Source organism: Ochotona curzoniae, unplaced genomic scaffold, assembly GCF_017591425.1.
Source record: "Ochotona curzoniae isolate NIBS_2020 unplaced genomic scaffold, NIBS_Ocur_1.0 scaffold_1852, whole genome shotgun sequence".
Lineage (NCBI taxonomy): Eukaryota > Metazoa > Chordata > Mammalia > Lagomorpha > Ochotonidae > Ochotona > Ochotona curzoniae.
Genome location: NW_024467087.1, coordinates 13,173,312 through 13,195,773, shown reverse-complemented (window position 1 = coordinate 13,195,773; position 22,462 = coordinate 13,173,312). Strand labels below are relative to the sequence as shown.

Sequence of the window (22,462 nt, the reverse complement as noted above, 5' to 3'; positions counted from 1 at the left end):
GGAAATAGGGCCCATAAGAAATAAAATTGATGGACTAACAGGAGAGAAAATAGGTATTAATAAGACTCAATAGAGTCACAGGTATTTTTTAAAATGATAAAAAGAACAATGTGAAAAGAAAATATAACAGTTATATATATTAATATGTATTATATATATAACTGTTATATAATATATATTAAGGTGAAAAAATAGAGTTCCAAAACACATGAGGCAAAAACTGACAGGACTGAAGCTGAAGAAACATAATTCAACAATAATAACAGCAATTCGAGAATCCACATCATAGTTTCGATAAAAGATGGAAGAACTAAAAACAGATACTCAAGGAAACAGTTAAAGAAACAGCACAATAAACTAAAATCTGCTATAGTAGCATAGATCATCTTCTCAAATGTGTATGAAACATTCTCCAGCACAGATATGTTGTGCCATAAAACACCTAGCGGTGTATTTTAAGTTTTCAATATGCATCCATCAATCACAACAGAATGAAATTACAGATCACTTACAGAAGGAACTCTGACAAAGCCATGAAAATGGGGAATTAAACATCACAAGGCAAAATAATACCAAAATGCAAAATAAACAATGGGTCAAAGGTGAAAAAACGTAATGGAAAAAAGAATATTTTGAGATAAATGAAACAGAAATAAAATATGCAAATTTATGGGATGCAGCTAAAGCAGTTCTTACAGGAAATGTTTTTTAATTACATTTGAGTTTATAACACAGTTTCATAGGCTCTGAGATTCCCCCAACCGCTCCCTGTACCCTCCCCCCATGGTGGATTTCTCCTCCTAGTTGCAGTATTACAGTTCAAATCTAATCAAGATTCTTTCATTGCATGCATGTAGTTTGCATAGTGTCCAGCATCTTATTGTCCAGATCAATTCAACAGTTTCTTGCCCTGTGAAGGCAGAGCTGGTAGAATATCATCCCTACCAATTAAAAGCCACAACATAACATCAGCAACTGTTTACAACTTATGGAGTTATTTGACATGGTTCTGATTGACCCATATATTAGAAAAATGCAAGTTCTTAACCACATCCTATGATTACTCCATTGACCTCTCAATTTTAGTTTATACACAACTGGCTACTATACACCTTAAAATGGCTATAGGGTACTATTCAGCTGTCTCGTGTCTCATTTCCTTTTTGTATGTAGTAGTTTATAGTGTTGAAGCATAATTTTTACTGAACTTGGTGTATTTTGGGATAGTCCATGTTGGCTTATAACTCTAACAAGGCATATGTCAACAGTTGAGGCACTGAACAGTTTTAGGAGGGGTGTGCAGAGGAATCTTTAGTACCCCAGTAAGGAGTAACGTATGTTCATGTCCTAACCTAGTAAGGTATATGTGAGTCCAGGCTAACCCTTTCCTGTCTGTTACCAAGCTTTCCTTGTTGTTCTCTGTCTATCCAATCCATTTTTTTTTTTTTTTGGTGGGTGGCTTCGGGGCAACCTTGATGGTCATTGCAAGAGAGGGTGGGTATCCAAAGTTGGAATTAGGTGAGAGTCAGAGAAAGCTCCCCTTCCGATTCCCGAAGGAAGTGTACTGATCTTCTTTTCTGAGGATCGCTCAGGGCTCCTGGCTGTTGTTCCAATGACTTTGGCTCCTCTTACAGGAAAATTTATAGCTAAAATGCGCATTTATTTATTTGTTTGTTTGTTTGTTTAAGTGAACTCTTAGTCCCCTGCATGGTAGCCTAGTAGCTAAAGTCCTAGTGGGAATTGAAAGGTGGAAAAAACTCGATAAATTCAATGACAGTACGTAGGTGTTTTGGCCTAGTGGTGAAGATGTTAGAATTCCTACAAATTGCATAGCATAGTGCCGGGGGTTTTAGTCTCACCTCTGCTCAAAGTTTTGGCTTCTTGCTATTGCACACCCTAGAAGACAACAAGTAATTGCTCAAGTACTTGGTCTGGGTGATCCACATGGAGGAACTGGATTGAGTTTCTCGCATGCAGCTCTGAAATAGGCTAGTCTGGGTTGTTGCAAGCACTTGGGGACTAAACAAATGAATGTAAGATCTCTCTCCTTCCCTCCTTCCCTGCTTCCAAATAAATATATAAATCTTTAAAAAATTATACAGTTGAGGTTATTTTGTATAAAATGTTTCTAAACAAGAAAATAAGTTATAAATGCATATTAGACTCAAATATAAAAGCTAAAATGATACTACTTAAAGCAAAAACCAAAAAAAGAAAGAACATAAAAGAAAAAGATCTGGGATTAGGTTAAAAGAAAAAAATCTTAGACTTGGGCCCAGCGCAGGGTAGACTAGCAGCTAAAGTCCTCACTTTGCAAACCAGATCCCATATGGATGCTGGTGTGTATCCTAGCAACTCTGCTTCCCATCCAACTCCCTATTTATGGCCTAGGAAAGCAGTTGAGAATGACCCAAAGTCTTGGGATGCTGCACCCACGTGTGAGACCAGAAATTCCGGGCTCCTGGTTTTGGATTGGCACAGCTCCAGTCACTGTGGCCACTTGGTGTGAACCAGCAGGTGGAATATCTTTCTCTCTGTCTCCTTTTTTCCTGTCTCCTTTTTTCTGTATATCTGCTTTTCCAATAAAAAGTAAAATAAAATGAATCTTTAAAAAGAATTCTTAGGGCCCGGCGCCGTGGCCTAGCAGCTAAAGTCCTCGCCTTGAACGTGCCAGGATCCCTTATGAGCCCCGGTTCTAATCCTGGCAGCTGCACTTCCCATCCAGCTCCATGCTTGTGACCTGGGAAAGCAGTGGAGGACAGCCCAATGCTTTGTGATCCTGCACCCACGTGGGAGACCTGGAGGAGGCTCCTGGCTCCTGGCTTCAGATCGGCACAGCACTGGCCGTTGTGGTCACTTGGGGAGTGAATCATCAGACGGAAGATCTTCCTGTCTGTCTCTCCTCCTCTCTGTATATCTGACTTTGTAATAAAAAATAAATAATAAATCTTAAAAAAAAAAGAATTCTTAGACTTGATCCTGAAAATATTATCTTCAAAAGGAAATAAATCAAACCATCAAAATTAGAAATACACATCATGAATGAAAAGCAAAAGCAATATGGCATTCCGTGAATGGCATCAAAACTCCACTCATTCCAATACAACCTGTTCTGTTTTCATTTTTTTAATTTTATTGCTATTAATTTAGTTTTACAAAAGTTGTGATGTACTATGGGTTCCCATTTATCTCCATCTCTCTTCCCCTACTATCATTTCATATTAGTATAATTTCACAATAAATGAACCCATACTCAGCTTCCCCTATTTCTTTTAAAACGAACTCCTTTTATCCCTCACACCCTTCATGTTTTGTCAATATAAGTGCTAACTTTAATACACACGAATTCTGTATGCGACTTTTCACCCAACATTCAGTTGGACTCTGGAAAATTATGAGCCATTTTCTGACAATAGCATTGGGCAAACTGCCTGCAACAAAGGACGCCTTGGTTGAGATGAGATGAGCTAATACAATCATGTGTTAAATGGTCTAGCTGAGCCATAATATCTTTAGATCTCCCAATATCAAAAGCATATGCCTTCCCATATTCATACAGGAGGACCTGCTGGATAGCCAAAAGTGCGATTTCAGACTCATCCTAATGGATCTTGTGACATCCAGGTCTTTGAGCCCCTTGCCAATAACTCTTCAAGACCATCTGGAATAAATAGAAGCCTCACTGAAAGCTGCACGTATGCAAAATCCGGTAATTACATGGATTCTCTCTTGAAATGCATAAAACAAAATGCATGGGAGCAGTCAGATTGCGAAGCAAAGGTTATTTTTTCTTTACCACTTCTAACTGGCATGAAGTTACCAAACACTGTCAGATACATATCAATTGCTTAATTACTTTGTGTGCACATGTGTATATCTTTATAACTGCATAAACATTTAAATGAGACATAGATTTAATGTTTATCCATACAGTAATAAGTACAAAAGCTGCCAGAAGATTGTAAAATGCTATACTGATGATAAAATGACCTATCTCTCTTTTGCTCTCTCCTTTGTTTTTGTTTGTCTTGGTTGTTGTTGCTTTGCTTCCATGTCACAAAGAACAAATTGAAGGTGGTAGGTGCTAAGCACAGATAATTTACCTGAAAGCAAATATTCATACAGACCATTTTATTCTCTAATGTAATTTAGGAAAAAAAATTTGCTTTAGTGTCACATTCTCATATTAGTCTAATTTCCTTTCATTAATCTTATAGTACAATTACATATAAAATCATTGCTGCACATCTACTATAATTTTATTGAACTAATTTTTCATAAATAGCCCACTACATACACATCATTCATCCCAATACGCTTCATTTCCACATTGTTTCAATTAGCTGGAGCCAGCCTATTACACACTTAGAAAACAATGCGCCTCTTTCAACAAAATCCACCACAAAAATAAGAAGCATTTTTGCTTCTAAACTGGCTGATAGATCCAGCTTATCAGCCTTCAGGATGTTTGGCTAGTTAATCTTCCACTTAGCAGAGTCTCAGCTCAAGGCCTCTCCTTAAGTGGTCAGAAGCCCAAGGTCACGCCAGCTTGTGGGTGTATTGAGTGTCTTCTTAGGATTCTTCTGTGCCTTGAAACTAATTTCTTCGCTGCTCACACTAATCACTCGCTCAGACTGGTGGATCCATGCTAATCTGCATTTCCTCTTTAATAGCAGCACTTTCCTGAAGTTGCCTCTTCCAAGCAGGAGAGAAGGGTCACTCCTGTAGGAATTTGTCACCCAAACTTGGTCATCTCAGTTACAAAATACATTCATAATAACTATCATGATGAGCACCAGGAATAAGGGTAAGCTTCAGGATTCATGGTCCTGGGATCCTTTACTTGCTTTAAGAGACAGAATCTTTATTTCACTGGCTTCTCAGCTCCTAGTTTACATTTGATGCCCATGCTGAAAGCACGTTCAACACCCTCCAAGGACTGCATCTACCAACTTCTAATGGGCCAAAAATGTCAGTCATAGAAACAGGGCACAATTGGTCAGGGCAGTGCCGCTGACTCTGGTAGTGAGGCAGCCACCAATATTAGCATGTAAACTGTATCCTCAGTCCACATGGAGCCAACATTTAATATATTTAAGGCTCGTTTTCCCTTATCTATAAAAAAGCCAATCTTTCCTCCAGCACAATTCCTTTCTTTCTTTATTGTCCCTACATCCAGAATTCTTCTGTGTAAACCCAGGTTGAAAGCACATGAAATAACTCGGATACCTAAACCTTTATTTAAGAGGGGAAAAAAGAGCTGCAGATTTCACCTTCAAAGACCCATTTTTATTACGTGATTTTTAAAGGTGCTTTTCAAAATTCAGTTACCATGTTGGGTCTTGATAGCTCCAGATAGTTGCTTCAAGTCTCCACTGCACTTAGCTTGTATAGCCAAAGCCACAAAAAAGATAAAGCGTTTTGTAGAGTTCTCTGAAATTTTAATAGACATTAAAATATACCAGACAGGTCAGGTGTCCCAGTCGGTTTTAAATTCCAGTTCCAATGCCGTCTGGCTGTGTAGATCTGGGCACATTATACACCTTGCCCAATTCTCTACTTTCTTGTCTCAAATAGGCTTTTAAAACATTTGCCCTCCGAGTGTTGTTTTGAGGATTAAGTGGGAAAATATATGTTATGCTGCTTGCACAGGGCCTGGTTCAGAAGGCATCACAAAATACTAATCAATTTTAACAATTAGGTTCAAATCATTACTTTACAAGGAGTTCTTTATTCCTGCATAGTAAATTAAGAAATCTGATGTAATCACTGAAAGATTGGTAAGACTCCCAAATACATCAGACTATTGCTGCTCCTTCATTATGCCCTCAAGTATAACCCCTTGCCTTATTCATGCCTGCCTAGCTATAGCACCCAATAATTAAGCACTGTAGATAATGAAGAACATGGTCTGTAGCAAAACATTTTCATTTATGTTTTTGAAGATGGTCGTTAGGGTTTAGTGCATGGTCTATTTTCAGAAGTGTTCCACATGCATATGAGAAGACTGTGTACTCTTGCAATTGGGTGGAATACATATATATATACATAATGTTTAGTAGGCATGCATGTATATATGCATGTATATCCATTTACATGTATTTATGTGTCTCTCTATATATACACAAATTCATTATATTGAGCTTTTTATTCATGTTGTTCAGCTTCTGAATCCCTATCCATTTATACTCATCTAACCATTTTCAAAAGAATTCAATGCTTTTCATAATCTCTTGTTATACTTCTATCAACTTTTGCCTTTATATCTCAAAACTACAATGCCAAGTATATACAAATTAAGAGTTATTGTCTGAATAAATTTTAACAATTATTAGTGATGGTGTTTACTTCCAATAACAGTTATATCTTGAAGTTGGATTTGTCTAATATCAATGGAGTTATATAAACTTCCTTTGGGTGAGAGTTTTCACAAATATCTATTCCCATGCTTTCGGTATTATATTTTAACTGTGTCTCTTACATAGACACACAGCATATAGCTTGATTTTGTGTCTTCATCTGTTCAGGCCAGCTTAGCCAGTGGCATGGACACGGCGAGGCTCAGGGAATCAGACACCGACAGGAGACCAGTAGTGGTGGAAGAGGTCTCTCTCAGCCTCCCTTTATTCAGCCATATATACCTTTCCCCCAAGCCTCTAGCAGAACAATTGGATGCTAATGAGTCCGACAGACAAGGTGCCACTAGCCTCCAAGCCCATTTCCTGCAGGAGCCAAGCTTAACAAATGCTAATCAACTCCTCAGCCCACAACAGATCCTCCCCCTTCTTTGTTTTAAAGCAGACTTGTCTGCGCCTGTCTTAGGTTGTGGACTCTAGGTTACCAGCCTTACCCATCATTGGGAATCTCCGTAGCATGACGGAGCCCCTGTCTTAGGTTGGTCAGTGAACGGTCCATCTTACCCGTCACTGGCTGCCATCCAACGCGTTGTCTGCTGCAGCTGCACAAACCATACTTGGGGAGGTTGGTTACCCTGTTCCATGGCTAGGAGTGATTTACCTCAGTAGCAACAAGCAGGCAGCAATTCTTGGGCTTGGGAAAACAAAGCACTACACAGGTGAAACATACATAGAGGCATAATGGGAGACAAGAGGCCCTGACCATAGAAACATCTTAGTTCGGTAGCAATGCACAGACAGCAATTCCCGGGCCTGGAGAAACATTTTGCACTACAGGGGTTACACACACACAAAGAGGCATATGATGGAATACAGGAGGTCAAACCAAATCTCACAGCATCTGCTGTTCTATGCCAACAAATCAACCCACAATTACAGCATAAGCGTGCCCACCCCTCATGTTCATAGTAAGAATGCGAATTTTAGTCTTTTCAGTAAATAGCTATGCTAAGAATACATAGTGAATAACCAGATACAACTGCAGAGCTAAATCATTAAAAGTGTGTAAACTAAAATTTAAACCTTCACAATTCCATAGGTGTGTACATTATGACACGACAAAATTTTACTCCATTTAGCAATAATCTTAATCCAATCAGCCTGATTAACTGTCTCCACAAAATGAGAGATAAATCCGTTGGCATTCCTGAGGCTTTATACGAGTACCAAGGGAAACCCTAGAATTGGAAACTTGAATTCTTGGATGCCTTTTTAAGGATGGCTAAAAATATCTAAAAGAAGGTTTTTGTTGTTGTTAGTATAACGCATTATAGATTAGACTCTATTATTGACATGTAATCATCACTCAAATACCTTTAAAACAAATACAAAACCTTTACCAATTTAAAGCAGTGAGAAATTTGATAACCAGCCAAAAACAAAAGACTTATTTAAAACTATAAAAATGCTATGCATACAATACCACATTAATCTAACTTATACCTTGTAATAATTTAGTACTGCGTTAGTTTACTTCTAAAACAAATTATTTGCGATAAAATTTCACATTTTTGAAAATATCACAAATGAAACTTAAGAGATTTGCCTTGTATTACTTGTATTTCTTAGAATTCTAAAACCCCAAAAGTTGCCATGGGCCATGGATATGCAGATGAAGCTAGCTTGCCAAACATTTATCACAACAAAAGACCTACCAAAGTACAATTTGCAAGCCTACAGGACAAGTTCTGTAAAATCTTTTTTCTTGACTTTACCTTATTTCCTGATCATATTATAAAGATATTTAAAAGGTGGACAACCAGGCAACAGAAAACTTAGAGTCAGGTATTGGAGGTCTGGATGAATCAAAAAGCGGACAGCAAAAGCATTCAGCCAAACTTCCAATGGGTGGGGGATCTTCGGAAGACTCACTTCCATCCTCTACCCCTTCCTTGTCCTCAGCAGAGGACTCTGAATCTAATTCGCACAATTGCTCTAGACTTTGTCTGTTCTGCGGTTTCTTTTCCGTATTTGCCCTGGTTCGGAATTCCTTCTGTCTACTTATTCTGGTTCGATGTTCCTTCTGTCTTGTATTTCTGGCTTGCAGCTCCTTTGTTACCCTGGTTTGGAGTTCCTTCTGTCTACTTACTCTGGTTTGCGGTTCCCTCCCCCTTCTTACAGATAATTTTTGAAGGAAGGGATGCACCACCACTTGATGGGATGACAAAGTAATATTCACCAAGTGCCAGAGGAAAAAGGTGGCTACAAGGAGAGCAAACCATGGGGATACGTCGCAGATAGTTTCAATGAACTTCTGCGAGGCCTTAAGCTTACTGTCGGTGCCTTGTGAGTGGAGCAGATCTCGGACTCCCTTAATTACCTGCATTTTAGCGAATTATTGCTCCCTGATAAATTTACTTATGTCCCTGCGAAAATTTTTAAACCTGCCTCTACATTTCCGGGGTCCCTCAGATTGTCCCTCGTGCCCCTAAACGGGGAGAAGGTCTGGGGATTAAATCAATTATGCCCCTCCAAAGTTCCAGGGGTCCCTCAGATTGTCCCTCGTGCCCCTAAATGGGGAGAGGGTCTGGGGATTAAACCAATAATGCCCCTCCAAAGTTCCAGGGGTCCCTCAGATTGTCCCTCGTGCCCCTAAATGGGGAGAAGGTCTGGGGATTAAACCAATAATGCCCCTGCAAAATTCTTAAATTCTAAACTTACCTTCGCAGGTCCAGGGGTCCCTCAGATGTTCGTGCCGTGCCGTGCCGTGCCGTGCCATGCCATGCCGTACTGTGCCGTGCCCCACGTTAGGCGCCACCTGTTCAGGCCAGCTTAGCCAGTGGCATGGACACGGCGAGGCTCAGGGAATCAGACACCGACAGGAGACCAGTAGTGGTGGAAGAGGTCTCTCTCAGCCTCCCTTTATTCAGCCATATATACCTTTCCCCCAAGCCCATTTCCTGCAGGAGCCAAGCTTAACAAATGCTAATCAACTCCTCAGCCCACAACATTCATCCATCGGGATAATCTATGTCTTTCAACTGATGAATTAAATCACTTCTTGTTTATTGTAATAACTGAGGAGTCTGTTGCCATCATGGAAGGGCCCTTTTTAAATAGTTGTCTGGCTGAAACTTAACCACCCTTGTCAATCTCTACATATCATTTGCTTTCACTAAGTCTTCTGTGGAAGGTTTGCAGAAGTCCAGGGTTCTCAGTGAATGGATTAGCGCTCATACTTACTTAACTCAAGATGTTTCTTTACTAGCCAATTTATGGAGGGTGGGGGGAAACTAAATAATGCAAGGAATGGTTCACACAAGTATAATCCATGTGATGTAAATCATTACATTTCACATTTCAACCGTTCTATATTCCTAAAGAAAAGTATGTTGGAGTGATTCATTGGGATGATACTCTTCACAAGAAATAGACCAATTCTCCTAGCACACTAAGGTATCTCTTCTGGTAAAATTTGAAAAGCAATCAAACTGAATAAGAATTCCTCTTTACAGACATTTACATTGGGAAAGAACACAATTCTTGACAATTCAGAATAAATGGAGTGCAAATTATTCTCTTATAATATAACCCAAAATTGAAGTTTAAATTGTTACTGAAAAGAGCTCCTAGTTTAATCAGGAAAATATATTTATTGGCAATTCCCTTGAGCTCATATCTGATACACTTATACCATCAGATAAAAAGTTTAAAACTACTGCGAACTTATAAATATGAAATTTATGCAGAATTTGCACGTACTGAATTTTATTTTGAATCTCCATGTGTGCCTACATTTGAATATTTATAATATTCCAGAAAAAGCACAGTGCAATGTGCAAGACAGATTTATTTAGTGTAATGCTCGGAAATGTGTCAAAATCTTCAACACTGTTCTTAACAGGCAAAATGGCAGAAGTAACAAATGGTATACAATAAGACCGACAGGCTGAATCATCTGCAAAGTCCAATACCTTAGCCAAACAAGAAAAGCTCTTTAACCAATAAACATGCTACTAAAGTTTAGGAAAAAAATTATTGTCTAAGCTCAAAATGACATTGCATCATGTGACATATACCATGAAGTGGCTTATTCATTACCTTTTAATAGGGAGAACTCACCTTCCATACCATTCTTTCTAAATTCAGTGACTGAATATCTCATTCCAATGTATGATAGGACATCAGTATTAGCTTTTCAATTGTGACTCACATCTTGGCGCTATCAAAACAGTGTGTACACAGAGTGTAGTTTCAGCGGATTCTCAATAGTAAGATTATATACTTCCCTGTAGGTTTGTGGAGTAGCCTCTCAACTACCCAGAATGGTGGGGGCAGTGAGGTGCTTTATTCACCTTTATTTGCAGCTCCCTGAGGATAATGATTTTATCAAAGGAACTCAGCAACACAAGCACCCACACACCCTCTGTCACCAATATTTCAAATGACATTCCTTTACCAACTCACAAGAGTGCTCTTCCAACCAGAGCCCAGCTCAGGTGTCCATTCCCCCTAGGAAGAGGTTCTCCTAAGCGGCTCTGGCTGAACAGAGCAAGGCTACCACTGTCAGCTGTGCACCACTATTCTCTTCCTGTCCCATTTAAGTTTTAAAAGAAGAACACACAAAACCAATTCGCCCAAATATCTCTAACCTGTTCTGCAATAGGAGCTGCAGGGATTGCATGGGATTATGAAAACAGCAAATTATCAGAGACATCAGCAGCAGACAGCACCTGACCCATCCCTTTTGCCCTTCAAGCTGAGGGGTATTTTCCTCATTAAGGACTCCCAGGATAGCCAGAAGCTAACGGAACAACCAGCCAATGGTCCACAGGAATCAAACAGAACACAAGCATGCCATCCTCATTTATCACACCCCCAGTAAAACATTTAGTTTTTTAATGCTTATTAATAATTATTTTATTATAAGAACAAGGCAAACTCTAAAGGAAATTCAAAATCTTCAGAAAAAAGTATAAGCAATAAAATATTAATAAATCTATTAATATATTCCTATTTTTAATTCCAGCCTCTGTCTTTTACGCTTAGATTTGGGAAGGTTAGGAAGACACTTGCTCTCTCACTTGCAGTGTTTGTTATGTTTTTAGATTTATTTGAAAGGCAGAGACACAGAGAGACAGAAAGAGAGATATAGGCCCAAATGTTAGCAACAGCTAAGGCTAGACCAGGCTCAAATCAGGAGCCAAGCACTCAATCAGTGTCTCCTGCATGGGTGGCAGGGCCCCGAATACTTAAACCATCCATCACCTGCTCCCTCCTAGAATGAGTATTTGCAGGAAGCTGGAATCAGAAGCAGAGCTGATCCTTGAATCCAGGCATACTAATATAAGATACCAAGCAGCATCTTGACTGCTGTGTAGCTGCATCTGTCTTTTTTACTTCAACATAGTTGTACTCCTACTTCGTCTAAAATTCTGATTTCCCTTAGCATTAAATTACTAGTAATTTAAATGGTTTTATCATGATCCCTCAGACGCATGTTCACTCCTGTGTCATTTAACAATGAAAAACTATGAAAAATTAGTCATTAGGTAGTTTCATCATTATGCAAATATCATAGACTGCACTTAAAAATAATGCTAGCTACAAGGTCACTAGACAATGCACTCTCTGGAGACCATCCTCATATACCGGATATATCATTAACTGAAATATTGATAAACACTTCATGACCCTATTGAGATTTCCTATTTGCTACTCTTACAACAAAAATACCTAGCCTCTTAGTAACAAGAAACTTCAGAAAGTTCATGGAAAACAAAATTCAAAGAAAATTTCTTTGGGTGCAAAATGTTGAGATCTCTTACACACGGAAGAATTTCAAAATGTTCATGAAAGTGCATATTACTAAAAATCTATACATGGATTTCAACATTCTTGCACCAAAATAAACTTATCTTTCAATTTCCATTTTCCATGGATTTTTTAAAGTGTCCTCAGATATGTTTGCACAGCACCCTGTACTTTCTCCCCACACTTTCACTTCTCATAATTTTAAGTCACTGAGCACTTGCTCCATGTTTATCTTTTCCACTTCATGAAGGTAGTGACCGGGTCTGACCAGTGACAGCAGACTAGTCACTATGTATTGATGAAATACATGAGTGAATGAATGAAAAGCACAGATTTAAGTTTTCAACAAAATCTCAAGAAAAATATTGTAGGTCAAAGGAATAAATAGTTGAGTGCTGTTTAACTATGTTATCTAGTTAGTTTCCCAAGGATCCTTCAAATGACATTTCTACCAGCAATGTATGAGAATGATGATAGCTACCACACACTTGTCAGCACTGAGGAATATTTCTTGTTTGGTGGTGATGTTGATGCTTTTGGTTTTCTTTAAAAAAAAAAAAGCCCACAGGGTTAATTAGACAAACAAAAAGAAAAATTCTATTTAAAAAATTTACATTTTTGCATTTCCTTAGTACCAGTGAGCTTAACATTTTTTTCCATGTATGTAAAGCAGCTGAGGGTCCCATGTTGTAAATTGTCTGATCATGTCTATTGTTTCTGCAACCAATTCACAGGAGTTCCTTGTACAGGAAAGACTTCAGCTTTTTGTCTGATGTAATTGCTGTGCATTTTTTTACCCATTTGACATATGACTTTTCATTTGGTTTTTTTTTTTTGACAGATGAACATTTTACATTTTTATGTAATCATAACTGTCGATCTTTTCTTTTATTCAAACATTCTTTTCCTTCGCTAGGAGGCACATATGTGAATTGCAGCTATCATTTAAATAACAATGTCAGTTGTGAATTTAGATGAACAGAGTTCCCAGATTCCCACTAGTACAACTTAACCCTGACCTGCTCCAGAGGTCATGTTCTCACTCCTTGCAAGTTATGTGCACTGAAATCTAGCAACCCAGTCCAATCTTCTTTAGTACCCTCCCAGTCCAAACTAGATCCCATTGTCAGCCTCCATATTTTTGGTCAATGGTTACCACATCCATTCTAGGCTATAAACCTAGGATGTACTTTAAAGCTTGAATAAAATAAAGTCTTCATTTATTTTTCATGTTATTTACATTCTTTCCATCCAAAAACTCCACATATTCATGAGGGTCCAACTTGCTTAATATTGCCATTCCAGGCCCCTTGCAATTTAACCCCACTCTGCTTGCCTCACTAACTTCCTCAAGCATGAACATTCTCAGATCTGGCCAGAACTGGCTGGATGAAACTGCTAAACTTCCCAAATCCACGGCAATATAATGTGCATCTGCCATGTCCACTTTCTTCTAAGCATAATCCTATTCACCAGAGGCCTTCTAAAGGAGACTTTTTCTCCTTCTAGTCTGTTCCTCAGAGTTTGCAAAGGAAAGAATGTTAGACAGCATTCTCATTTAGATCTCTGCCTTTTGTTTTCCAGAGGTGACATTGAAGTGAGAGACAGGAAAAGACTACACACACAAGCAGAATTCTCCCATCACCTCTCTATGCTACACAGTTCTGCACCTTGCAGGCCAATCTTCATGGACATTGAGTCTGAAGGCAGTGACCCTGGCTGTACCGCTGATCTCCTTAAACCGCCAGCACTGTACCAGGAACATCAGTTACCCTACCAGGTTTGCTAACCAGAGAGACACTGCAAGACAACAGACAGTCTTGTCTCTACTTTTTTTTTCACATATTCTGGTATATGTTTGACATTTTAAAGACATTATTGATTTCCAAATTATTTGCCAACAAGGCCCATCTTCTTTATTAAATATTTAAGATACAAAATTGCTCAACTATACTATAAACTCAAAGAGCAAGTCTGATGTGTCTTCCCTGGAAAAGAATATGCACTTTTATAAAGTTTTGTTTCATGAACAACTGAAACAAGGGATGGTTATTCTTTTAATGTCATTCCCTTAAACCTCAGCTGACAACTGACAGCTGGGAAAGACAAGTCTTAGTATTTCAACTGCCACTAATCTCAAATTAGTAAAAGACACTAGTTCTGAGTAACCTTTTCAACTCCCTGAAAATTGAAGAGCTTTGCTGTGATTCCAACAATATGTTTGCCATCCCTGTTGGCATTCTACAGATGTCATCACAATACATCGCCCCTAGACACACACACACACTTTTCTGTGAACTGAGTGGGGTGCTACACCAGCTCTCATCCCAGATGGCTGAGAAAGGGCATCTTTGGGTAAAGGCAACTGACAGCCCAGCCACCTGCAGCCTGACAGCCCACAAGGCCAACCCTGCTGGCTCAAACAGTCCATGCACTGCCTCACCCTGCACCCGTACTCCTGTTGTGTCACCCTGCCTCACTGCAGAATCAAGCAAATGAAGGAGTGCACATGTGGGTATCTGAGACATGTGCGCAGGTGCACTATCCAGCTCTAGCTCTTCCAAAAACAAAGCCAGCTTTTTACAACAAAAGTGGGATGGAAGAAAGGTTTGACCATAATTTAAAAATGGAACAAAAGGAGGAAAAGCTCTCTTTTTTTCATCCAAACACTTTTCTTATTCCCTTTCCAGTCAGTAATGCTCTACTGGACTTTCAACGACAACTGCCCTTCCAAAGGACTGCTAAAAAAACCGAAAGCTATTAAAAATCTAGAAAGCAACACGAATTAAGTCAGATTCTTTGACTTCTGTAGCCATAGATCTGACTTCTATCCTCATCACACATTTATGACTGCCAGCACGGGACCCAGCAGAAAATAATTTCTCTGGACCCAACTCAGAATTCTTTCTACAGGCCAAGTGGCACACTAGATTGCTGGCTGCAAACAGAGGGAATACGGCCTGAGAAAAGCCTGAACAATTTGGGACTTTTAACAGCTGGTAAGCGACAATGTTTTGACATATTTTCAAAATGGTCTCACAAATTGTGAAATGAGTAGGACCCTTCTCTGACTCCACACAGCATACTGGCAGACAGATGGATGAGATGTAACTCCTAATTTTTAAAAGAAACATTATTTTTAATAAACAACTCTAGCCTTTGCCAGGCAGGCACACTCTCACTCTGCCCTTGTCCTCTCCATGCACTGTGATCACAGGCATTTCTATTCACCCGTTCTATCGTACCCAAGCACTTTGCTATCCACACACTCTGGGAAACATCTCAAACATGACACAGGGAGTAGAATTCAAGTTCTTAGCCTGCTGCCCCCATAACCGTTCATGCTCTCCCTAATGTGGATGAGTTATTGTGGGTGGGTCAAAAGTGGTCCTTGTGACTACTCAGGGCTCCCACTGATGGTCACCAACTGGGTCCCTAGTCTCCTCCCATCCTGCTATGCTGTATGTTTGCAACTTGTTGATGATGAGAAGCCCCTCTGCAATCTGGCCAGGAAACCTACTCCTGATAAGCTTAAGACATTGGGGGAGTAAAGGTAAATTCTCTCAGTGAATGGGTTTGGGAACCCTGGTCCAATCAATCCCTCGGCCAAATTCACGGGTGTCAATATCTGGCAATGGTGATGCCTTAGTGATAACTGCACCTAACATTTACAGAGTATTTCCCTGTGGTAATTACCAACACGATATACTGCCCACTCCCTTGCCCCTCACTTTTTTTTCCCAAAAATCCCTGTTAGTCAAACTGTAATTGACAGGGTGGTGGAGTCGGACAGAATGGGAGAGAGACTCGTGCTGCCCCAGTAATGAACTCAGCGACCTTGGGAAAGCCTTCAGCCTCTTTCAACTTCATTGTCACCTAATAATGGAGGTATTTTGGTAGCTCTGTCCTCCTCCAAGACAGCACAAGTTTACAGATAAATAACAGACATGGGGACAGGCGAACTCTTCAGAAATTTGGACACGCTCTCCACACAGGCTCTGGTCTAAGGTCATACAGCTGGCTCATGGTTGGCTTAGGGTGAAGATTCCTGTATCTGAACGCCCAGTCCAAACAGAGAAGCTCTTCTCCTCAATTCAGTGGAGCGTGGAACCCAGCAGCTGGCTGGCAAAGGCTGTGCTACACAGCAATCCCCAAGGCCTACCCGCCCATCACCCAAGACCAGTTCTTTACCCTCACAGTTCACTGCCAGCGCAGCTGCCTATGGCTCTAAATTTTCACCTCTTACACATGCCTGCACACTCCATTGCACATCTCACTCTCTCACACACTTGCACATCTTGACCCTTACTGATCATCAGAACTCAGGGAAATGGTCCTGTAAGCAGGCATCTGGGAGATTGTGAAACCCTCAGCCGATCACTATTCTTCAAGAAGAAAATTTCTGGAGGAAGGCAGGCATGAAGAAAAAGGGTGTCATTAAGGCAGCAATGAATCTTCTCCAGAAAATTTTGTTCCATTTTTACAACCACTATAAAATCCAAAAAAATTGGACATTTTCAAACATGAGTCTTCTTTCACTGGACTAGATGGCACTGCAGTGTCACGCTTTTAATATCCACAAAAATCCCGTTTCATTTGAAAGAGTTTGGCTTTGATTTAGAAGGACGTAAAGCTTTGAGGGGGTCCTCATTCTATTACAGAAAATGGCTGAAGGGATCCTCGAGAGAATAATCACCACCAAATAGATAACTCAGACCACATTTTCACAATGTGTGTTCATTGACGTCACACCCTCACCCACATGTTCAAAAGGACTGATAGAGGTTCAAATACTGTGTGCATCTTCAGACAGGGCTACGGCTTCCATTAGGAACAGGATTTGTTTCTACTTCTATGCCACAATCACAGCCATGCAGTTCTAGATTTCGTTTTTGTTTTGTTTGTTTTTTGTTTTGTTTTGTTTTTTGCTCTAAAGATTCTTAATAATGTCACCAACCCTAACTAGACCACCAAGCACTGTCAGCATGAGAAATTATTTCCAATATTGCCAAATTGTTCGAGTTCTTAAACACCAGAATCTGATTGTGGCGATGACTTACACAATGCTTGCAATGGATTGAGGTTCCCATCGTCGCGAAGCCAAGGTTGTTTGGAGATGGAAAATAACAGTGGTCAGTGTTGGAAAGGAAATTAGATTGGAACAGAATTTCTGTCAGAACTGGAGCATTTGCGGAAGGCTACTGTTAAACAGGGCAGGATGAGGGATGGGGAGTGATGGTTTCTGTAATTCGCAGTGATTATCACAGTGCTCCATTTGAGTCTTGTGTTGTAACAAGCCGCCTGCAAAGCAGTCCCATATCCAGGAGAAAAAGTGCCCTGGGGGAACTTGAAGGGGTCCAGTCAAGCAACCCTTGTAGTGACCCAGAATGGAGGCAGGGAACAGGACCGTGTCATTCCTGGCTCAGAGACCCAGTCCAGACACTGCCTGGCACTCCAGTGTGTGGAGAAGCCAGAAGGAAACTAGAGCCCTGGCTACACCAACTGTACCCCAGGCACACCTCCTCGTCCCCTTTACAGTATTTTCTGACCCCAGCCAAGGCACTAGGTGGCTGGAGCACAGAAAATGCCCCTGTCTTTGTTTGTTTGTTTGTTTTCTACTTAAAATGCTATTTACATACATCAGTTTCACTGCATCCGCCCCAGGTGCCCAGACACTGAGCCAGAGGTGCCCATGCTGGGATTCCGGGCTGGTTTTTTTGGTTTGTTTGTTTTGTGTTGTGTTGTTTTGTTTTGTTTGGTAAAGCTTCTCAGGTTTGAGTTTCACACAAGGTAGGGGTGAGTCTCACCTACATGTCCGTTCCCTCCCCTCGCCCCCCCCTCCACAAACTGTCAGTGGTAAGGAAGCCAGGCTGGGAACCACGAGCTTTCCCCGGGTGTCCACAAACAGTGGCAGCGGGCCACCCATTCCCCCGTGGAAAGCTGGTTGAGAGTAGGGGGTTTTAAGGAGAACAGAGGCGGCGATGAAAGTCGAGTAGGAGGGCAGAAACAGGAAGAGTAAGACAGAAGAGGAGTGGGGGTGGGGAATCGAGGAAGGAATGTGGAAGAAAGAGCGAGCAAACAGCAGACAAGATCTGGAGGATCATGAAGGAAAGAATTTTCTCGCTAGAGGAAATGAGGAAAAAGGGAAGAGCTACACGAGTGAAAAGAAGGTTCCAAAAAAAAGGGGGTGCCGGGAAGAGAAAGGACCCAGGGGCGACGTATACAGAGTACAGGATTTATTATTATTATTATTATTACTACTACTACTACTACCATTACTACTATGCTCTCCAAGTGTGGAGTCTTAAGTGCAGTGCAAGGTCTCGGGCGGCGGCGGAGGGACGCCTACTCGCTAATCCTGCACACCCTTTGAACCGCCCAGAAAGCCAAACTGTAAATGGACAGACGTGCCGCCCGGACTAGAGAGGAAAGGCTTCCTGAGACAGCCACAGCGCCACAAAGATGCGCGCCAGGGTGCCTGGCGCCAGCTCCGGGGCGGGGAGGAGGGGAGTGCAACCGCCTGGGTTGTGCAAGGTGCGTTCTGGGTCCCCTGCAGCCTTCAACAGCGCCTTCCCGCCCTTAGCCCGCTCAGGCTCTGGTCCGCTCTGGGTACTTTGGAGCCCGTCTTGATCGTCAGCGCACACTCACCTGGCAGGTCTTAGCTTGGCGTCGCGCTTGCCATCCACCACCGCAGGCACGCAGCTAGTGAGCTCAGTCCAGTCGGCGTGCAGCCCGCAGCTCCAGCCAGTGGAGAACCTGGAGAAGAGCCAGGTCTCCCGCTTACCCGGTCGGTGGCAAGTGCATTTCTTCTGACCCACGCGGCACTCACACGGTTGCTCCAGCTGGATGTTGCGCACCAGGTGGCGGCCGAAAGTGGTGCCCCCGGTCTTCTGGATGTGCAGGAACACGATCAAGTCATCGCCCTTGATGTCGAAGTCTACCTTGCGCAAGAGGTCGCCGCGGCTGAAATTGTAGCGGGGCACGAATCTGGCGGAGCTCTCATCCTCCGAGCGGTACGGGTCCGGCACCGGGGAACTGAATGCCTGCAGGCGGAGGAGCTGGCATTCTGTGCCTGGGCACACGTATTGGAGGACGATCACGGCAAAGAGGAAGAGCATCACCAAAGCCAGCAGCAGCTTGTTGGATTTCTCATCCATGTTCCCGACGCTGAGGGAAACCCAAGCTCGTTACGTCAATCCCGCAGCTCAGCCCGCTCCCGCCGACCGCCCGCGCCGTCCCCTCCCCCTGGCGCCGTCGCTGCGCCCCTACTCCCCTCACTCCCCGCCCCGCACCGAGTAGCAGAGGCAGTGGCGCCCTTCCCCGCTTCCTTCCTTCCCGGCAGGCTCAGCGCTGTGGCTTCTGCAGCACAATCGCTCCCCCCAACACACACACACACACACACACACACACACACACACACACACACACACACACACACACTCACACACACACACACTCACACACTCACACACACACACACACACCCTGACTCCTTCCCGCGGGCCGCTAGCTGCCTCCCCAGCTACCCCACCCCGTAACTCCTGAGCTTCCCGGAGCCCCTTCACAGAGTTTCCGCACCCGCGGGACATCTCTTGTCTCCGTGGCCCCACTATCCCAACTCACGCCCCCTGTCCGGGCCCCTGCACTTCTCGCTTCACTCACGGTGGCTCCGTTTCGCCCACCGGACTAGCCCTCGCTTTCCAGCCCCCCAGTTCCCTCAGTGGCGCGCACGCAGCTGCCTTGCTGGGCTGTGGGTCTCCCTTCCCCATATGCGCCGAGCCCAGGTCTCCCCCGCGCCCGGCTGCCCACCCGGGAGGCCGTCTCGACTAAGCTCAGAGCCGGGCTTGTGGAGTTCCTCCCTGAGGGAAGAAAGCCCACCGGCAGCTCGACTTGCTGCCGGGGACACTGCGCTGCTCGCGCCCGCAGTTCGGCGAGAAGGGAGCCGCAGCATGGCCAAAGGCACGCCGCGCACCCCCTCCGGAGCGCCCGAGCCAGGTCGCCCACGGCCAGCTCGAACTTTCCGCCCTTCCCTCGGCTCGCCGCTGCCTTCCCTCAGCGCAAGACACCGCGCGCCGCGGTTCGAGAGCGCGAGCCCCGTGTTTTCACCTATAACGTACCTGGCCAGGGGACCGAAAATCTTGGAGAAGATCGCACCGAGCACGTGCTTCAGCGAGTGGCCCAGGGCGGCCAGGCCCCGAGTGAGCAGGGCCCGGCAGAGGGAGCCCAGGTCCCAGCGTCTCCTGAGGTCGTGCATCCGCTTGCGGCGGCCTCGGGACAGCAGCGCGAAAAGCGGGGCGCGCACAGCTCCCGCCAGGGAAGAAGACGCTCGGAGGGGCTCGTCCAGGAACGGCCGGCAGTTGAATCCGTGAGACACACCCCTAGGAGGGCTCGCGCAGACTGAGGCGGCGACCGACCCGGACCGGCTGGCTGCCAGTTCGGCCTCTACTCTGGAATGCTGGCGGGGACAGGTGGTGCGGGCGGGCGCTCCTTGCTCCGGTTGCAGCGGCCGCCCGAGCCCCCGGGCTGCACACGCAGGCAGTGCCATTCCCCCCTTCAGGCAACTCAGGGTACTAAGGATCCGTGCGAGCTTGAATTTATGTAATAATGCCTCACGCTCGAGAGCTCGAACCACTTCACAAGCAGAGGACCTAGGTTTTCTGTCTTGGAGAACGGAGGTCACTTCAGTGAGCGCATCAGTCCACTTGGGCTCGCAATTTCAACCGCCCCTAAAATAGCAGAGGCGCAAATTGGACCTTTTCCCTCCTTCCTTGCCAATTTCCATTCTCGAACGGAAGCGGGGGCATAGTCTGAGAAGGTAAGTCAGCATGAAGAAGAAAGCATGACCATAAAACATCACAGAATAGAATAGCAACCTGAGGTTTTCTGTTTGTTTGGTTTTCTTTTTGTTTTTTGTTTTTCGTAACAGGGACTGGCTCTTACCACGCTAGCACTGGATTCTCTGCACCAAACCCAGTGCCTGCGGGAAAGCCTCGCTCGGTAAGGGTCATTGAATGAATGAATAGTTGCCTGAACACTATCAGAGTGAGACCATGTAATCCAAGGTGAAGCGATATCAGGAACCGGAGGCTCAGAGAGGGATATGGATATGCCCAAGGACACACAGCAGAGCCCTAGCGTAGAGCCTAGAAAACTGGACACTGGTCACCCATTTCTGGGTGCCAACAGCAGCTGCTCGGACACACAGGCACAGGTTATTTTCACCTCCCAGCTGCCGACATGCTGCTTTCTGCTGTACAACCAGGGTGTGGTGATTGAAGAGGAAAGAATAGCTGTTGCCTCCAGACACAGGTGTTGAGTACTCAGGACCCCGATTGGCCCTGTCAGATTAATAAGGGCAGCTTGCCCTAAACCACGAGCCTGGTGTTGCCGACTGTGGGTACTGCCTCCCATCCCACTGCTGCCAAAGGGCACAGGGTGGCAGCAGCGTTTCAGAGCAGCATTTGTAGGTGCTGGGATTACTGAGGAGCGTGCTGGGGCAGACTCTCCCTCAAGCTCCCTCACTGAGTTCCACTCCTTGCTTTCTTTGCTTTGTCCTCTTGGTACCATGAAGGGAGCGGCCTCACCACAGATCTTGGAGTACTGGACAATCTGTCACTTCCTTTCTGGGCATCTCAAGCCTAATCACTCCTCATATGGAAAAGCAGCCTAAGAATAGCATCCATGTGCACCAGCTGGGGCACCGTGCGGATGAAACGTAGAAACCCATGAGTAACTCCCAATGCGAGGCCTCGTTTGCTAGTTGCTGTAAGCTGAGATGTGTGTGCCAACTCAGTCGCACACCAAACAAGGAAGGAATCCTTCCTAGGCAGTGACACAGCTGAGCCCCTTGTCAGTCCCTTCCCTTCAGAATTCTCAGCCCAAGACAGTCTTCCACGTGGCCCCAGAGACCTCTTAGGGTCAGCAAAGGCCCCTCTTCCAGCTGCAGGCCAGAGGGGTAGTGGAATTCAGGAACCATCTACATTTCAGACCCTCTAGCATCTTCTGCGTGGAGGCTGTAGGGCACACTGATAAATGAACAGACTTGGACTAAATAGCCAGATGCAGGACATTACAAGACAAGCCTCTCTACTTCCCCAAGAGCTCTTGTGGTCCTCACCTGCTGCTCTCTCCACCTCCCAACCACCACACACTACACACACAGAAGATGGGGATAGGATGTGCTCCCCCTAAAGGCAAGTAAGGGTGTGATTCAGGGAAACAGCTATGGAGGAGAGGTAGCCCTGGAGGTAAGTTTGCCAGGTGCCCCACCTTCTCCTTGGCCACCTGCCCAG

At 43.8% G+C, this 22,462-nt stretch overlaps 1 protein-coding gene across 2 annotated transcripts in view; it reads right to left on the bottom strand.

Annotated features, from left to right (window-relative positions):
• HS6ST2 (heparan sulfate 6-O-sulfotransferase 2) overlaps positions 1-20,715 on the bottom strand; it is a 293,270-nt gene extending 272,555 nt beyond the window's left edge. For both annotated transcript variants that reach the window (XM_040999765.1, XM_040999766.1), the window contains exons 1-2: positions 20,288-20,715; positions 18,819-19,337 (exon numbers count right to left, since the gene is read on the bottom strand). In XM_040999765.1, coding sequence (XP_040855699.1) covers positions 18,819-19,337; positions 20,288-20,715 — 947 coding nt within the window. The remainder of the gene's footprint in view (positions 1-18,818; positions 19,338-20,287) is intronic.
• Positions 20,716-22,462: the final 1,747 nt, after the last annotated feature.